The following is a 21,010-nucleotide window of genomic DNA, read 5'->3' as shown; positions in this document are numbered from 1 at the left end:
ACCTCAAAATTGCAGCTATTCATCAGAATCGAGAAGTGCTAAGTGTGTCGGAACTGGATTTCAATTATGTTTATACGATAAATCGCATTACGAAAGTTACTTCTCTAATAGAATCTGTTGAATTAGGAAGTTGGGAAACGACAAAATTAATAAAAAGACCACTACATATCTGGATATTTTCTACGAACCTTTAGAAAATTAAACTTTATGAAACAGATAATAACACACCATACTACTTCGATGGACATTCACGTTCTGTATTAAATTGAAAATAAATATAAAATATTAATACTAAAAAGGAAATTAATGGGAAAATATTTTTAAGGATCTCGTTATTTAGATTTTAGCTAAAATTAGATTGTTTAACATTAGTAAAGCTAGGTAGTCCAAGAAATTTGACCCTAGCTTGGGTACCAGGGCATGAAGGCTTTAGGGGCAACGGAACGGTTAGTGAATTAGCTATAATGGACTATTATATAGCCTTACAAAGACCCAAACCCTTCTGGGACATTGTTGACGACGTTACTGAAACATTGAAACAAATAGGTAAAATACAAGGATTAAAAATTGAGCCAAGAAATATCTGGAAAATCATGAAGTTCTTTAAAATACCATGATCAACCAATAATAAATAAAACTATTTCGCACTGCTACGAAACATCTAAATGAGATCTAGAAAAAGACAGTCTTTATAGGTTATGTCAGGAGGAAGAAAAGTCACAGCACATGCACTGTACAATTGCGAAGCCCTATCACTCTTCAGAAAAGAAAAACTAGTTGAGATTTATCTGTAGAATGCACTGTCAAAATTATAAGGCATAGTCGATTTCCATATATTTATAATTTTCAAGTACGAAACTCAGATGGTGGCAGGCATCACTTCACATCGATACGGAAAATGTTATTGTACATTATGCCTACATATTGACTTATTTCTTCTAAAATTGGATGAAAAAGTTTTATTAACCGGATTTTATTCTAGCTCTTTTAATATTTGCTATACAAACACTAAGCATAGAATAATTCATTAAATATCTGATATAGGTATAAATTTATAATCTGAACTGAAATATTGAAAAATTATAAAACTTTTTTATTTACTTTAAAGAGATTAAACTTAGGCGCGCTTATACATGGTGATTCCTGAGTTGCGTTATATTTTTTAAATAACTCCGGAGTAGAGCAACTACAGCCTTTCATAAATTTTATTCTTATCTTGTATTCGTTTCAGTTCGTGATTTTTAGTTGAATAAATTCACTTACAATGGTCCAGATTTATGACAATAACGAATTAGGCATTACTCTTTCATCAACTTTGGATATAGTTTTAAGATGCTTGGAGCTGCTTCCGGATTTTCGAAATATTTCCTCGGTTTCAACTTTTCTAAAATTGTTTCGCATAGTTCTTGAATAGCTTTTGGAACTATACGGATTTGCCCTGTCCTTAACTAAACCTGCCTTTTAAGTAGCATTTTCAGAGGTGTACTAAAAATTTTTTTATGGAAAACTTTCACTGCTTTCATACTTTATGCTATAAATTTTATTCTGAAATCGGTTTTCACTCAATACATGGGTAGGAGCAATATGTTGTGAAGAATTTAATAAGGATGTGCATGAAACACAAATCACTCAGACACCATGAAAGTTTTTCGTAAAAAAATTTGACAACACCTCTAATCCAACAAATTCTTATTTTATTGTCCAGTTTTATCGTACACCTTTCAATTTCCATATAGAATAAAATATTTGTTAACTTTTAAAGCATGTATATGAAATTTTGGTCAAATATTTATACACGTCATAAATCTATTTAATACATCCATCTTCATATATAATAACTGAATTATGTAACTATAAATATACGCTTCCTGCGCAATCCGAGAGCTCAATAAAATCAGCAAAATATAATAAAATGAGGAGAGGAATAAAAAAGGGATCAATGAACTCACTTTTATTGAATAAAAACATAAAGAAAGAGGAAAATAGAAATAATTTATTAGTACTGGAATAGGAATTATGGGTCGCTGGCGACACTGCACAGTTTCCAGCCTGAATAGAAATAGAAGCAACTGAAATTCAGATGAATGTTGAAAGGAATACCACCGATACCTATAAATGAGAGCAAGCAGCTGATATAATTCAAATTGAACAAATGGATATAGATTTCCAATATGAGCCACGACGATAGGTGACATGCACGTATATACAGGGTGGCCCAACGAAAACGTAACAGAGCCCATAGCGGCTAGGAAAAATTTTTTTGGAAAAACGCAAAAACCCGTCGATTTTGTTTGCGAGAGGGACATCTTTTTGCATGAATTAGATGGTTCTAACTGCTACCCCCTGAGCGGGGTAATCATCACCTTCAAATTTTTAAATGGAAAAGGTGGTCAAGTTGCATATCGTTCAAAAGCTCTTTTAATTCTCTACACAGTCATGTGCCACTTTTGAAAATCAGCCTATTTTTGTAAAAGATACAGGGTTTTGAAAGCAAATTTTTGTTAATGAAATTTTATTACAGTAAATGTTCAAAATGTTGGCCCCCTGCGTCCATGCAATTATAAAGATTTTGTTCAAAACGTTGTCTTACATTCTAGAGCATTTCAAGAGTGACTAGATGACATTCTTTAATGATACGTTGACGTAGATCTTCCAGAGAGTCCGGTTGGGTCGCATAGATTTTGGTCTTCAGGTGTTCCCACAAAAAGTAGTCCAATGGGCTTAAATCTGGGGATCTAGGAGCACCTCTCCTACCTATCCAACGATTCGGAAATGTATGGTTTAAGAATTCGCGCACATGGTGGGCATAGTGGGGGGAGCCCCGTCTTGCTGAAACATCAGTTCATCTTCGAGGTAATCATTATTGTTTTCCACCACAATTACCGTTAAGGCTGGATCAATGGCTTCTTGCAGCAATTCCAAATACATATCATCAGTCAAATTATCGTTTATAAAAAAAGGACCAACAAGGGAATCACCAAAGATACCAGCCCAAACATTTAATTTTTCTGGGTGTTGAGTATACTGTTCGTGGAATATCCTTGGATGGGAGTCTGCCCAGTAACGGCAATTATGGCGGTTGACGGTGCAATTTAGGAAAAAGCTGCACTCATCGGAAAAACAAATGTTGAATAGAAAATTTGGATTATGCATCGCCCGTTCAGTCATGACCTCGCAAAATTGTACCCGGCGGTCAAAGTCATCTTCTTGAAGTTCATGGAGAAGGTGAATTTTGTAAGGATGGAACTTGTAATGTTTTAAAATTCGTTGTACACTACACCGACTTACACCACTTACAGAAGCCAATTGCCGTGTACTTAGCCTATGATCTAATCTAAAGCAATGTGTCCCAGAACTGCAACCTCCACAGCTTCATTACGTACAGGACGTTCATTGTTTCGCTTTTATTGCCCACAGATCCCGTCTCCCGGAATTTTCTTACTAACTCCAAGACAATTTTGCGATGGACGTGTTTATTGGCATGTCGTTCAGTAAACAACTGAGCTGCTCTCGAAGCACATTCGTTATTTTTATAAAATAATTCAATTATTTCCACCCTCTCTTGCATCGAATAAACCATTTTTAATTATTTTGTATTTAATGCGAAACAGCCACTAAAACCACTAACACCACTTTATGACAAAATCGCTGACTGAAAAATGATCTCTTATCTATACCGTTTTTAGTGGAATTTGTGAAAGAAATAACTGCAAACAATATAACAACACGTTGGAGTAAGTAATGAGAATAGTTCACGTAAAATTATTTATTATTGAATGGAAGTTGCTGGTCAATTATTTCCAGCCATTTGGATATGTTTAGACGCTTCTTTAACTTATCGATTTTGAAATTAATAGCGAACTCGATAGCGAATTTTATTTAGAGAATAATTTGTAGAGATAATAGGAAATTTTGTATGTGTCAAGTTCTGCACCCTTTATCTTTTAAAAAAAATGGGTTGATTTTCAAAAGGTACCCATGACTGTGTAGAGAATCAAACGAGCTTTTCAACGATATGCAACTTGACCATCCTTCCTATTTAAAAATTTGGAGGGGATATTTACTCCGCTCAGGGGGTAGCAGTTAGAACCATCTAAATCATGCAAAACAAAATCGACAGGTTTTTGCGTTTTTCCAAAAAAAGTCTGTTACGTTTTCATTGGGCCATCCTGTATAGTATTCTGCGATTAACGAAGTACTACACAGGCACTGGATTGCTTTTAATGAATGAGTAGTTAATTTTTAAAAATATCGAGACAATCTACTGTACGATTCATAATAATTATATATATATACTTGTTATTTTATCAAAAACAAAAATATTCATATCTGCCTACCACATATTATAAAGTTGCAGGTATACACAACGTATTTGTCGATTGGAATTTGACAATTTAAAGAACTTTTTATCAAAATATTATTTGAGGACCCAAAACGAAACTGCTTTTGTATTAATGAGTAATACCACAAAACTGCCTACACAAATTTGTTTGAATAATTACTGGGTCAAAGTGTTACCTGTAAATATGTATAAAAGAGATAATTACAACAAAAGTATGTTTCGAAAATAACAAAAAAAAAACGAATAAGTTACAAATTTCTCGCTCGCAGCATACTTAATCTGAATCCTTACCATCTTCATATATTTTCCCTCAGTAAGATTAGCGTTGTGACGTTAGCTGCAAGTAAACATACTCGTATTTACCTCATAAATATTATATTTTGTACATACCTACATCTGCGTTATATTTGCGAGAAGGTAAACATATTTGTTTAGCAAATAACCATAGGTATATTTACATCAATTTTCCTTAGTTAGCATAAGAGGTTTGACAGTTATTAAATTAAATAGGTACGTAATAATATATCCTATTTACTCGACAAATAAATTTTTATATTTAGAATAAAATAAAACTCATTAGTCCTACAAAATTCTATTTATAATTGTACGTTATTAGGCCAAATATTATTATAAACAAAGGATCTATGTTTAGCAACATTAAAAGAGAGTACACAGATGGTTTTCATGATTATTTTAATACATTGTTTATTGATTAACTTTCACTGAATATTGAATCAACTAAAATCGATTTGTAATACTGGAATAATCGTTTCAATGTGGCGGAGCAAAGACGAGTTCCAATAATAATAATAATCTGATTTTAATTTGACCGATTTGTTTTTGAACAGGAAAAGTTGACCATCGATCGATCAACTTTTTAATCACACACTTTATTAAAAATTAATCCCCTGTTTAAGTTCTAAAATGATGCTGAATCCAACTGTTAGGTAGTTGTAGAAATATTAGCAGTTTTGTTAAATAGTTATGAATAGAATACGCAAAAAAAATTAGAGAAAATTGAAAGTGAGTAGATTGGTAGTACACGCTTGATGGATTATGAATTATGGATTTTTCTGTTATTACATGCTGCAACAATGTTTGTAAGGTTCTTAATATATTTTTTGGTACTATCGAATATTTCGGTAGATTAATTTGATATGCCCATCACTGAACATAGCTGGCTTAACTAATGTCCTAATAACAGCAATGCAACAAAATTGCTACAAGATAATAAAATAAATATAACTAAGCAAAAGTCTTTAAATTTATACAACTACCAATTTTGTAGGGAATCGCGTCATGGCGATTCTTCCCGAAGAAGATCGATTTTTAAATCGGTTCAAATGGAAGCTGAAGAATCTATTCATAAGAACATGGAGATCTAGAAGATCTCAAAAATCGAACTTTTTCCGATTTCTTTTTAAGGTTTTGTATGGAAAACAAAAAAGACAGTAACCCAAAATAATCTATCTTTCTTATAAGTGGGTCAAAGTGAGTAGTTATTTATAATTTAACAATCTATTTTATCATGTTTTATTAAAGAACAAAATAATTATAGTTCTCAGTACTTCATGTTCAAGCTTTTGTGGAACAAAAGTCTGTCCAATCTACTGGAATCTAATCGATTCAGCTCATCAATTGCAATGTTGCCGGTTATCGAAAAAATATGCTCGCAAGGTGCAAATGATTCTACAATTCATATAAATAATTAAACAGTCAAATAAAACTTAACTTTAGGGTAACATCGTAACAAGCGATAAAACACAGTATCGCCATCTATCAAGTTTATAGTTAATTATGTGAAGAACTGTCATTTCTTCACATGTGTTTTGGTGCGCTCAACTAATTGTAAATAATTGTACGGTTGCATTCTTAACGAAACAGAAAAAAATCGAATCTCGATTGCTTAATATCGATTAAAAAATCGATTTTCATGGCCCACTGAATTGATTCTTCGATTAATCGATCTCAGTCATAACGTGACATCAACGTTAGGCTTTTTTTCGCGAGTAAAGTCGTATGTTGTAGTATGTGTAGTATGACTGAGTGAAGAGAAATAGTAATTATAAGTCAGATACTCACCAATATTCAGTCGCGAAAAAAAGCCTGTTATACACAATGCGCAAACATACGTTTAAGGACACTGCAAAACAAAGCTTCATCCTACCTTTATTTTTTATTCTCTAGTGCCTCTTTTGATATTATAATATATTCTGTTTCCATATTTGCATAAAACTAATTATGATATTAATGAAAACATTATCAAATCTTCATTATTAACTAAAATCGCATTCTATTAGAATAAAAACGCTTTAATATCTCACTGTGTTCTCTTTTTTTACAGTTACATACCCACGAAGTGGTAGAAGTCTGCGCGAAGATACTGTACCAAGTGGAGTTATCTCGGAACACGCTGGAGCAAATGTGGGGATTCAGCGTGGAGGCAGAGCTCGTGGAGAACGCTGACCGCCAGGACGAGCTTTGTTGTTATGTCAGCCGCGTGGAAGATAAAAGTGTCGCCATGCAGAACGGTTCGTAATTTATTCTCCGTTTTTGGTTTACTTTTATTTAGGCGCGATAAGAATGAAATATCCGCTTGCTGAAATATGCCGGCGGTAATGGATACAGCAGTCACTTTGTTGCGTTTACACACACTTTTGTGGAATAAAGCTTCTGTTTATGAAACAATATTTGCAAAATTACTTAAGTTTATGTTATGGAACAGAGAATGTATCATAAGAGGCGATAAGTTGTACTACTTCTAACAAATCGCATCAGACAGCTTTATAATATTTAAAAAATATATATTTCTTCTTGTGATTAATGATTTAATTTCACAGTAATTCTATTTCTTTCATGTTGGCAATTAAATTTCAGTAAAATTAAGAATTAAATTAAAAATTATATTAAAATAGGTTACATTAAAACACAACCTTCTGTTTTACCGTTTCCGGCTCTTATTGATGTAATTTTTCAACCAATCAGCGATCGCATTATCTCGGGCGTAGTAGTACCGTTTTGTCATTGTTCATTGTAGACGAATCATTAATATTTATGACGCCAACATTTAGGGATTTTTCGTTAACAGTAGATACCAATCGTGGAATGTTGGCAGTCACGTGGTTTGTAAACATTTTTGAAGGATTTATAGGTTTACACCAGAGAGAGTCGCTAGTATCAGTCGCCCTTAATAAAATGTGAATGATGTAAGACTGCTAGATAATTTTTACATCTGCAAACAAAATCTTTATACAGGGTGTCTCATAATTAGCTGCCAACAAAATTTAAACAAAAAATAATAATATTAATTTTCCTTTCCCCTCTTTTCCATTTAAAGGAATAATTTTTATTTAATTTAATTTTTTATTATAATTTTTTTATTAAAATTAGATTAAATTTAAACAAATTTTTTTTTTTAAATTACCATGAAATTGACCAAAGTGGGATTAATTCAAGAGCGATTTTCTCAGAAAGCGTTAAAGATAACGATTTGAAACAAGAGTACCTTTTTAACGTAAAACAGTTCGGGAAAACGGAATTTGCTGTCCAATTTGTTAAAAAGTCAAAGATGAAAAAGTTACACACGCAAAGTACCAAGGACCCCCCCGTACCCACCCCAATGGACCTTGTGGAAATAAATGGATTAGTCCATCAAATTGCTCATCAAAATTTAGCTGTGTATACCAAATTTCATTCATTTATCACAACGCGATTGAGAGATATTGCAAAAAAAATATTTCCATTCCTCCCTCTTCAATGGGTCCCTGTGCCCTTAGGAAGCATTTCCGGACCCATGTTCATATGAACTTTTTTACTTAGTTTTGATCATAGAATCGGCCTGTTCAGGGTTGGCAGCTAATTATGAGACACCCTGTAGATTTCAGTAAACAAGAAAACTTAAAAAAAAACTTTGCTATTTATACCAATAACCAACCACTTTCTTTTCTTTTGACAATGTAGAGTTGTATCAACAATTCATTATTGTTACCAATACCATTATACCCATGTATAAATTTCAACATCCGTTTCGATAATTTCGGATAGGGTTTTTCGGAAGAAAGAAAATAAAAATATTTTGCTGCTAACTATTTAGGTTTCATTAATTAAATTATGTCGTATGTTTAACCTTTCGATATTGTATAATGTCACTAATTTGTTGCACAATTTTCATTTCTTTTTTCTTTATTTATTGGGAAAAAAAATTGATAAAATAAGCTTTACTTCTTATTTGTGGAAGGGCGAAATGGGCGGTGACTATTAGACGCTTTCATTATAGCCATATTTCTCTATCGCACGGATTTCTATGACTTACTTTATCGCTCTCACGTAACGGCCGATGAACCATGGGGACTTTCCGACCCTGTATATGAAAGTTGTATCAGAAAATAAAAAATAACACCTCTAACTATGGAAACTGCCAAAAACAAACAAATTTAATCTGTCAAAAAACAATTGTTATCAGAAGACGAAAACAGATTGTTTTTCAAAACGTAAACAACCTTTTGAAGTGCGCGATATATACAGGGTGACCGGAAACTAAACCGACAAACGAAGAGAGTAAATTCTAGGAATGATTCATGTCGATCTCACATAAATCGTATTATACAAAAATGATTCCTAAGGGAGGTAGTGCTCTTTAAAGATACAGACTAAGCGGTATCTGTTTTGATTTGGGTGATTCGTATATCCACGGAGATTTTTGCCTTTTTGGCTTTCAAATATCGCTGGAATTGAAAATTTTTCTATGCGCATAAAAAAAACGTGGGCGTAACTTTTGGCGGCACAATATGTTAAAAAAGTTCGAAAAATGTCATATTTTTCTTCCTATTTAAATATGTATCTTTTCAAGAGTTGAATTTAGGCGAAAATTGAAGTGGAAAAAACTGTATGTAATTAAATTTTACACAATATAACTAGTTACAAATCGAACATTACATGATTATTATTGTAAAAAATTGAAAAAATCGCCAAAAATTGGGTTCAAAACATTACTTTTTAGAAAATTTTTTGGGGTCTTTAAGTTGGGTATCGGACCTTCATACTTGGCTCAAGAAAACTTCATGTTATGTAGAATCATCACACCAAATTTCATCAAAATCGGTTCTACAGATTTTGCATAATAATTTTGCAATCCAGATTTTGAAAAAAAATTGCAAATTTTCAAAATTTTGCATAGCAAAAACCAAGGTCCTTAGACACTTGAAAATTTAATCACATATAGAAGGGCTCTCAAGCTCTCAAACGCTTTTTGAAAAATTTGAATCCGTCAATTAGGAGAGCTCTAGCGCTTGTTTAAACATTGGTCGAATTTTTATACTTTACTAAACAGTTAGAATAATTTTGTGAATATTCAATCAAATCAAATTTTTTAAAGCAGGTTTTAAAAGTTATTGGAAAGACGTTTCTTTAAAAAAAAACAGATCGATTGGTCAATTAGTTACGTAGTTATAGCCGATCAAAGTTAGCCGTCATTTAGACTAAATGTACTGGGACATCCGGGCTAATTTTTCGAAAAATATCTTTGGTATTCCGAGTACTTACCAGGTCTAAGTTTGCAATAATTTTCTTCATTGGCAAACTACTTTAAACGCGTTTAAAGTTATTTATGCAAGCAAGAAATTCAAGAAAATCGTACGGGTGGTGGCGATGGTGGGGGAAGCAGAGAGCACGTCCCCTTCGGCCTGCTCGAAATTGAATCGGCGAGTTCAAAACCGTGACGCGCTTAAAAATTTTTAATATCTCAGCTTCTACAGGTCCGATTTTGGTGATTTTTTTTTAAATCGATGTCTCGCGATTTAGAAAAAACAATTAGCGTATTTGCAAATGCCTATCGTTAATAATTATTGGTCTTTCAACAGTCCGATAATGATTTATCTTCCTTTAATTATCAACTTTATTTTTTTATTGTATCAAAAGTAAGTGCATAAACTTATATACTGTTTATCAAAGATCAAAAACAAATTTATTTAAATATTCTAAAATTGTTTAAACAACAATTATTTTCGAAATATGTCGAAAATTTGTAATTAATTAATTAATTAATTAATTAATTAATTAATTAATTAATAATTTAATCATCATTTCTTTTGTGATTAAAGTATAATTCAAATATTATTTACTGTTTAAAATATAAGCAAATGCGATTAGCTCATTATATTACAAAAATACAAAATTATAGTACAAAAATTCGACCAATGTTTAAACTAGCACCAGAGCTCTCCTAATTGACGAATTCGAATTTTTCAAAAAGCGTTTGAAAGCTTGAGAGCCGTTCTATATGAGATTAAATTTTCAAGTACCTAAGGACCTTAGTTTTTGCTGTGCAAAATTTTGAAAATTTGCAAATTTTTTTTCAAAATCTGGATTGCAAAATTATTATGCAAAATCTGTAGAACCGATTTTGATGAAATTTGGTGTGATGATTCTACATAACATTTTCAACAAGTTTTCTTGAGCCAAGTATGAAGGTCCTATGCCCAACTTAAAGGCCCCAAAAAAAATCCCTAAAAAGTAATGTTTTTTAACCCCATTTTTGGCGATTTTTTCGATTTTTACAATAATAATGATTCCTTCGATTTATAACTAGTCATATTGTGTAAAATTTAATTACATTACATTTTTTTTCTCGTCCATTTTAGCATAAAATCAACTCTTGAAAAGATACATAATTAAATCAGAAGAAAAATATGACATTTTTCGAATTTTTTTGACATAGTGTGCCGCCAAAAGTTAAGCCCACGTTTTTTTTATGCGCATAGCAAAATTTCCATTTCTAGTAATATTTTAAGGCCAAAAAGGCAAAAATCTCCGTGGACATACGATTCACCCAAATATGGACTCATTTAAACAGATATCGTCTGGACTAATAGCCCTTTGAGATTGTTTTTTAATTGTAGATGAGTCAAACTTACGTTATGTGTTAACTTTAGTATTTAATGTAAAAATGATATTTTGATTGTAACCGTAGGCGTCACATTTAAGTGGATCAGCTGACATTTTTAATTATATTTATCTTCGACTTTTGGTATTTATCAGCGTATTCTAGATTAAATAGGTGCTCTTGTCTTGAGTGGCTATAGGAGAAAAAATGATTTCAAATGTTTGTGTTTTTTTGCACGATAATTACAAAATTACAAATCCTTTGCTAATATTTAGTAGTTGGCTTTGGAAAACAGATAAAGATCTACAAAAAAGTTGGAATTTTGTATTAAATAATATAACAAACTGGGAAAAATTATAACAAAACGACGATTAACAAAAACAAACAAACTTTAAATTATAAAAGATACTCTACGTGGGAGCAATTACTTTCAATGCATAAAGTGATTCGTTTCTCTAATGATCATCGAATACTTATGAAGATTCCCCTATTGTTCGTAAACTCATTACAGGTGTTGAATTCGTGCACACAGTTGATCATGTGTTTGTAATGGTTGAGAATAGACTAATGATTTTAGGTATCCGCAGACACAAAAATCGCAAGGATTTAAATCGAGAGATCTTGCGAGCCAAGCAACTGGACCTCTTCTTACAATCCACTGGTGTCCGTAAGTAATATTTAAAAATTTACGAACAGTTATCCTGAAGTGAGCCAGATAACCGTCATGTAGAAACCATTAGTTCTGTTGAATATCCAGAGGTATGTCATCTAATAAATTTTGTAAATTGTTCTCCAAAAAAATGTAGATCCCCTATAGGCGATTAGGCAGTTGCACAGGCCCTAGTAGATTATTACCAAGAACTCCTGCCCAAATATTTATGTTAAATTTATCCTGATGTTTCGTCTCTTTTATGTCACAGGGTTGTGTCACCAACATAGGAATACGCATTACGCATATTAAAAATTCCGTCCTTCGTGAAGGTACCTTCATCGCAGAATAACATATTAGAAAAAAATTAAGGTTTCGAACTTTTTTGGCTTCTTCCAATGCCTAAATTTGTCTAAAATGAAAAGGAATTGGTTTTTCTTGTGCAAAATGTCTCCTACAGTAGTTTTTGAATTATTCGGATACATTGCAACCAGACTTCTAACACTAATTTTTGGATTTTCCTCAACTTCCAGCAATATGTCTTCCTTACTTATATCAGCATGTCTGCCCGTGTAATATCTTTTTAAGAATCAGTTCATCAATCCGGTTTCTCATAATCTTTGGTGCAGGGCAGTAAAAGTGGAATGAAGAGTAAATCTTACATCCGAAAATTCTTCTGCAAATCAAAGTGCCGCTACTCGAAAGTTACATTGCATTTCGCCATACACTTAACAAATTATTCTGTAGTAAACATTTTTAAACAAATGTATTTTTTGTATTTAGCAAATGAGTTTTTAAATTATTGAGAAATGACAATCACAGCGTAGTTAATGGTTGCTATGTTACTTATTTTCCAAAACCAACTACTAAATATTAGGAAAGAATTTGTAATTATCGTGCAAAAAAAATACAAACATTTCAAACAGATTTTTCTCGTATACGGTCACTAAAGACAAGAGTACCTCTTTAATCTAGAATACTCTAGAAGTTTTAGATTTTGATACTAAAAATTCCAAATAGTCGAAAACAAAAAAATACAATTAAAAATATCAATTGACCCTCCCATATGTGACGCCTATGGATACAATTAAAAGATAATTTTACATCAAAAGGCTGTCTGTATAAGATTTAACACATTACCTAAGTTTGATCCATCTTCAAAGAGCCTACCCTACTTAGGAAGCACTTGTGGATAAGACGATTTATGTCAAATCGATATGAAATAATCCCTAGAATTTGCTGTCTCGTTTGTCCTCACCTTGTATAGCCTTGTATATTTTGTATTTGTTTAGTTTTTTCAGTGTGAGATTGTTGCTTAGGCAAAACTATTTTCAATAAAATAACCGTTAACGCAAGGGTCTATTTCATTATTACCTTTTTAATTTTTTTATCCTCTCGTTTAAAATAAGTATTACAGTTTGCAAAATTATTTTCTGCTTAGCTGCTTGCTGATCTCTAATGTGAAAAAGTTCTTGCAAAAGTTAGACGAATTCCAATTATAGAATCCGCTATTAAAGTTTGGGCAAACATTTTAATTACATCCTGTACAAGTAGAGATTCAACTTAGTTGTGGATCCATATAGATATACTACTAATGTAAAAAAGAAACCTAAAAGGACAGTTTACAAATTACTCAAAAATATACACGCCACAATGATCGACTGTAATACCTGACCGAGGGCAGTACACGAACAGTAAATCTATTTTTACTATTTTTTATTGGTGTATACAGGGTGTCTCTGTAATAAGTGCGTTCCTTGAAATGGGTGATAGAGGGCACGAAAATACATAACGCACGTGCACAAGATGCACAGGGTCGGTTTACATATATGGTTAATTTTCTTAATTAATTTTCTCGAAAACAGAAGTATTTAGATCACCAGTTGATTAATACAAGTTTCTCATTTATGTGCCCTCTATCACTTTTTTCAAGGAATGCACTTATTTCAAAAACACCCTGTATGTCTCCAAAGTCTTTTGGATAAGTTGTGAATCACCTTGTGTATCTCATCAATTCTTAATAGATAAGAAAAAATTATCTGCCTCTGTTAAATAAACGGCAACAGTTTCGCATTTGCTATTGTCCTTTAACAAAGAAATTTTGTGATGCCCGCTCTAGAGAAAGACCACTTTTATCACTAAGCAAAAAAAATCTCATGGACCGTCCAATTCTCACATCGTTAAACCTATCCCATTTCCAGTGTATAGTGTAATAAATTGTGAGGCTATCATTTTCAATTCCACTCATACTGCGTCTCCCTTCCGCAGGAATCATAAAAGGGGACGAAATAATGGTGATAAACGGCGCAATAGTCTCCGACCTGGACATGATGTATCTGGAGAGCGTGCTCCAAGAGGAGCTGGCCCTCTGCATGATGATGCGTTCCTCTCGGACCGAGCCGCCGGATTTGGCTGGAATCCTGAGGGCGACCGACGACATCATCGAGAGCCTGGTGTGCCCACCGCCACCATCGGAGCCCCCCGCCATCAGTGAGGAGATGATCTCGGGACTCATCGTACCTGCCCCAGGTTGGAGTGAGTAATTAAGGGTAGTTTGTAGGCATCTCGCGCGACGTCAAAATAGTAGAAAATCTTAATATAGAAATACAAGTTAGTACTCATATAAAAGGGTTCCTATACCGAAAATATGGTTTCGACACAACGGTACAAACATTGGTAAAACACTTTTTTAACATGGTACGTACTCTAGACTAAGAGCCGGATAGTAAAGTTTTCGTAATTATTTTAGGCACCATAAGAGTCTACGATTTAAATACTTACTACAACCTAAAAGAAAACATTTGAGCACTATGCCGCCAATTCTCCGTGGCACATGGGTTGTCAGCGGAAAACAAACTTTCCAATTTTGGGCCGGGCAAATTAATTAAATAGAAATTGACGGCATTTTGATCCAAGACAGGTATTAGAAAAATAAGACATAAAAACCTTATGCCGTACAAAAATAGCGGTTCTGGAAAGAATAAAAAATTTTCATTTTCCAAATATTTTTAGTAATGTAAAAATTATAGAAAACTGTACGGCGCGCCTGATTTTAAATAAAGATATTTATTTGAGTTATATTTTATTATGCCGTACGAATGCACTGGCTCTAAGAGCTTTTACCCTGACGCAAATTTTCTCATTTCAACCCCTATTCCAAAAAATTATTGAGAAATGTACGGCACCGATTTCAGAGTTTTACTTATGCTCTAAAATAATGAAAAATATAAGTGCCGTACAAAATATTTGGCTAAAAAAAAAGTATTACATAATTGTGAGTGCTTTGAAGTTATTTTTCTTTGGGTAATAATCATTATTTCCAGAACGGCCTAAATTTCGGAAGCTAGTTATTCCACTTTATAGTCTTTATACAAAAGTGCCGTACAAAATTATTGGCACCAGAAAAAACCAATTGGCCGTGAATAAAAAAATTGTTTATCATTTTTGCTATTTGGAAAATCCATTTGACAGCTACTACGGTACTATATATTTTCAATTTTATTACTGTTTTAAATTATTCAAGGGTCAATATTAACAAAATTGTGGATGCCGTGGATGAAATTATTATTCCTGTACCTACGGCATTTACTCCATAATATTAGCACCATCAAATGATAATAAAAAATTATATCGCCGTACATTTTTGATGGAACATTCATCGAATGCTATAAAAAATATTTAAATAATTTAAACTCTACTTTACTATACCTACTCAATAATTAACAATTCCTGTACGACATTCATTGCAGATTATGAAGGCAGTTAAGTAATGATGAAAAATGATATTGCCGTTACATTTGCATGGAATATACAAATAATATATGCATAAATTCCAAGTAGGTAGGATAAAAATGTAAAACTAAATTATATTAATCAATATATGTTTTAGCATTTATCTTTTTCAGCGCAAAAATTTTATAATAATTACCNGTGTATTAAGCCAGATCTTCCCAACTAACAGAGACTGGCGAATTTGGTGAATGAGTAATGTCCATTTTTTTTTCAAATTTAAGATATGTTATTTTTAACTCTATAATTATCAACTACAACCTAAAAGAAAACATTTGAGCACTATTCTCCGTGGCACATGGGTTGTCAGCGGAACATCTAACTTTCCAATTTTGGGCCGTATAAATTAATTAAATTGAAATTTGAAAGAAGTATTAATAACGTTTATAATACTTTACTTTTTTACAAAAAAAAAATATTTTTAGAAAATTATTTTATAAAATAGACTACTAAAATAATGAAATGAAAAGTTAATTAAATCTTGTTGGCCTTAATGACATTTGTTGATCTTTTTTTATTTTGTTTTTGTTGATCTTAATACATATAAAAACTTAATCTTCGTCCTCGTCCTCCTCATCTCCAGTTTCGAGTTCACTTCCGAAATCTTTATCGTGATCACCAACATCAGCAACCTTTACAGAATGCACTATTTTCATGTTTGATTATTTTTTAAAATAAATTATTTTTCAAAGAAAATTAAGATAAAAACGATTACTTACTGATTTTACAACAAACAATTTTATTTTATTCGTTGTATTGGATTCAAAATATATACGGCATAATTGAAAAATAAAAAATAAATTTTGGCAAAACAAACAAATTGAATTGTAGATATGCATACCAATATTATAAACTTTTGCATGGAAAAAAAATTGCAGTTATATGCAAACGTTTTTTTGGAACTTTGGGGCCTTTTTTCCCCATATAGTGCCACGATATTTATACGGCAATATTTTGTTAATAGTTAAGTTTTTATGAATTCGAAAAGGGCACAAATGTCGTACAGAAACTTTTCACTAAAATATCCACCGTTGAGCGGAAAATTCATTTCCCCACTGTAACCTTATAAGGTATAATTAATATAGTTGAGGTAGTATAGTGCTTTCTAAAAGTTTTAATTTTAGGGTGTCTAATAATTTTCCTTATTCTACGTAAAAGGTAAGGGTTGAGCAAGAGTTAAAAGCACTTAGAGCCAGTGCATTCGTACGGCATCGGCATAGTAAAATATAACTTTCAAATAAATATCTTTATTAAAATCAGGCACGCCGTAAAGTTTTCTATAATTGTTACTATAATTCTATAATTTATATAATTGTGTGTTAATTGTAATTGGAAAATGAAAATGTTTTATTCTTTCTAGAGCCGTTATTTTTGTACGGCATTTCTTCATCTTCTTCATCTTCATCTAGTGGTTGGTCCTTTAAAAGTCCCATAGCACTGCGGCCTAATTAGGCCTATTGTGCGTCCCACTACTAGTCCTATTCAGCAAGTAGATTTATCCTTTTTACAAAGTCCAAAAGCTTCCTTGCTGACACTTCTCTCAATTCCTTGGGTTCCAAATAGGACATCCCAAGGAGCGCCATTCTGCTATGTGCAAATCCCGGGCACTCGCCCAGGATATGCAGAGAAGTTTCATCCGCCGATTCACATCCTCGGCAGACCGGACTGTCTACAAGCTTTAGCTTATGTAGATGTTTCCTAAAGTGACAGTGTCCCGTTATGAGTCCTGTCACTCTCCTGAGCCGGATTCTATTCAAGCTCAGTAGCTCATTCGCTCTTCCCTTCGAAGGATACTCCATAAGCTCCTTAGAATGGCTATGTCCTGGCCTTGAAGTCCAGTATTTCCTATGTTCTGTCTCTGTCCATTTGCCCAGAGCCCGCCTGACCACACTGGGAGATGTGCCACAGAAGGGCTCCGGGCCAATGAACACTGTCTCGGATCCCTTCCTAGCAAGTTCATCCGCTTTCTCATTTCCACAAATGCCTTTGTGCCCTGGCACCCAACACAGTCTGACTGTATTGTTGGTGGCCAGTTCAGTCAGCATTTGTAAACAGTCCCACACCAGTTTTGAACTTACCTTGTGTGCGGCTAAAGCTTTAATTGCAGCTTGACTATCAGAGAATATATATATGAGTTTACGTCTATAACCTCTACGTACATTCTCTGCCAGACACGCCATTATCGCGAAGATTTCTGCTTGGAATACAGTAGGGAACTCCCCCAGACTGTAGCTTGCACTCCATCTGGGTCTGAGTCCATATATTCCTGCACCCGTCCCTCTGGTCATTTTGGAGCCATCTGTAAACCATACTAGGCTCCACCTTTCCAGGGTATTAAACCTTTCCTCCCACTCGCTTTGATCCTCTATTCGAGTCTCAAATGGCTTGTGGAAGTGAAACTTTGGAACCATCTTGTCGGATACCATCCCAAGAATTGGTTCCGACATAGATGTATCTTTGATCCTGGAGTGGGAACCACCCCTCCAGTCATTATTATTCCTGAGTCGATATGCTGCTAGCCGCGCTTCTCTCTCCACCACTATATGCAGCGGTGGCAGATTTAGCATGACTTCTAGTGCAGCTGTCGGGGTCGATGCCATCGCCCCCGTTATACCTAAACAGGCCAATCTCTGAATTCTATTCAGTTTTTCCTTCGCTGTGGTCTGTTGTGTTTTCTGCCACCATACCACAGCGCCGTAAAGAATCCTGGGTCTTACTATCGACGTATACAACCAGTGTGACATCTTTGGTTTCAGTCCCCAGGTTTTCCCAATAAGGCGGCGGCATACACACAGTGTCTGCTTCGCCTTACTCACCACTTTTTCCAAGTGCGCATTCCAGGTAAGCTTATTATCCAGTATCACTCCTAGATATTTTACTTCCCTGGAAAATGTAATGCCCCTCTCCCCTATTATAGGTTCAGAGAGTCCAGTTAAATTTCTTCTCCTAGTGAAGGGTACTACGACCGTTTTGTCAGGGTTTACTGACAGTGCCTGCCCCTTACACCAGTCATCTATCCATTTCAAAGCCTCTTTCATGAGTTCTGAAACGATAATATTATGTTTCCCGACTATGAGAACGACCAAGTCATCCGCATAGCCTTGTGTATAAAACCCCTTTCGATTAAGGCCCTCCAGTGCGCCGTCCACCACTAATCCCCATAACAAGGGAGACAGTACGCCTCCCTGGGGGCAGCCCCGGCCTACCTTACACCTGGATGTCTCTCCCGAAAGGGTAGCTGTTACTGTCCGGTTTCTCAACATGGTATCTATCCAACGACACAAAGTGTCTTCAAGGCCCCTGTTGCGAACTGCCGAATTAATAGATTCGAAAGGTGTATTGTCAAATGCCCCTTCAATATCTAAAAAAGCTGCCAAAGCTAGATCTTTGTCGTCCATTGCCCTCTCTATCCTAGAGACTAGGCTATGAAGGGCTGTGTCGACTGATCTGCCTGCCTGATAGGCGTATTGGTACCTGTGCAGAGGATTTGCCCTCAATACCCCGTCCCTTATATGCCTGTCAACTATTCTCTCCAACGTTTTCAGGAGGAAAGATGTTAAACTTATCGGGCGATATGCCTTTGCCTGGGCATACGATGGACGCCCTGGTTTAGGAATAAACGCCACGTTCGTCGATCTCCATGCCAGCGGTATATAACCAAGTGCAATGCTGGCTCTGAAGACGTGAATTAAGACCGGAGCTAGACAGTCCACCCCCTGCTGTAGCAGTACAGGTAGGATTCCATCGGCTCCTGGTGATTTAAATGGGTCAAAAGAACTTATTGCCCATCTTATTCGTGACTGACTCACCACCGTCTTGGCAACCTCCCAGTTCTGTCGAGACCCGGTCGTTACCCTCTGCTGGTGATTCCAGTCATATTCATCTCCATGATTTAATAACCTGGAGCCTGGAAAGTGAGTATTTAGAAGTAATTCCAATGTCTCCCTTCCAGTTTTGGTATATTCCCCACTCGGTGCTTTGAGAGACCCGAGTTTCGTATGTCCGTTCTTAGAGAGAAGTCTCTGGAGTTTAGCACACTGTGGGACACTATCAATATCCTCACAGAACTTCCTCCATGAGTCTCTCTTCGCTTTTCTAATTTCTTTATTATACTCAGTGAGGGTTGCTCTATAAGTCTCCCACTCTCCTGTCCGCTTTGCTCTATTAAATAGTTTTCTTGTCTGTCCCCTCAACTGCGTGAGTTCCTTGCTCCACCAGGGTACGGTGTGCTTATCGGACCTCACTTTGATAGGACAGCTGTATTCATATGATCTTGTGACGGCGTTTTGGAGTTCCTCCACGGCCCTCTCAAGATCATATGTGTTCCTTAGTTTTGTACAGATTTCCCTAGTCCTGGCCTGTAACTCCGTTCTATAGGAGTCCCAGTCAGTTCTTTTTGGGTCTCTGTAGGTTCTTACTTGCGGATTATAATCCGTTATAATTTCAAAGTGGATATGTCTATGATCCGACATTGACGGCTCATTCGACACATGCCACCTCGCAATATTATTACATATCGGTCCCGATCCCACTGTTATATCGATGACTTCACTTCTATTTTTTATAACAAAGGTGGGCTCGTTCCCGACATTCAAAATCTCTAGATTATAACTAAAAAGAAAATCTAGTAAAGACTCACCTCGATCGTTGACATCGCTGCTTCCCCACACCGTATGGTGTGAGTTAGCATCACATCCCACGATGAGTTGTTTCTTCTCCTTCTCGCACCAGGCCACCAGGTCCCTCAGTTCCCTGGTTGGAGGAGATTCTTTCTTATCGTAAGGGAGGTACGCTGAGCAAACTACCAGTTGTCTCTGCGTTCCCTCCGATACATAAGTCACTTCGGCCGCCACCAGGTCATCCGTGCAGAACCCTGGAAGAGGAAAAATATTAATACTACTCTTGTAATAAATACAAGCCCTAGGTCTAGTTTGGTGGCCACAATACAGTAAGCCACCATTACTTACCTGCAATCCTCTGATCTGGGATCCATGTACCCAAGGCTCCTGGATCAAAGCCAAATCCGCATTTCTAAAAAGGACCCTGGTGAAGTTCAGAAATGGTCTGAAGCCCTCCTTCTGAAGTACGTTCACACTCATCTCATCTACTGAGAGGACTAGGGTCTGGCTCTTCTCCTCAACCTTGCGGTTGATTAGCCTCCAGGCCCCCGTCCTCAATTCCCCGTTCTGGTTTTCCAGACGGCTCATGATGGTTTCCGGTTCATCAGGATGACCCGGAATCCATACGATGAACTTAGTGAACTTAGGTAGGTCCCTAGGTATTAGGTTTTTATGTCTTATTTTTCTAATATCTGTCTTGGGTCGAAATGCCATTAATTTCTATTTAATTA

General features: G+C 34.9%; 1 protein-coding gene across 1 annotated transcript in view; it reads left to right on the top strand.

Moving 5' to 3' along the window:
• Positions 1 to 21,010, top strand: part of LOC108904957 (protein still life, isoforms C/SIF type 2) — a 270,933-nt gene that overhangs the window by 214,904 nt on the left and 35,019 nt on the right. The window contains exons 7-8 of the mRNA XM_018707685.2: positions 6,687 to 6,873; positions 14,140 to 14,406. Coding sequence (XP_018563201.1) covers positions 6,687 to 6,873; positions 14,140 to 14,406 — 454 coding nt within the window. The remainder of the gene's footprint in view (positions 1 to 6,686; positions 6,874 to 14,139; positions 14,407 to 21,010) is intronic.

The sequence above is a fragment of the Anoplophora glabripennis genome, unplaced genomic scaffold (genome assembly GCF_000390285.2).
Source record: "Anoplophora glabripennis isolate ALB-LARVAE unplaced genomic scaffold, Agla_2.0 scaffold98, whole genome shotgun sequence".
Lineage (NCBI taxonomy): Eukaryota > Metazoa > Arthropoda > Insecta > Coleoptera > Cerambycidae > Anoplophora > Anoplophora glabripennis.
This window is presented reverse-complemented; position numbering and strand designations above follow the sequence as displayed.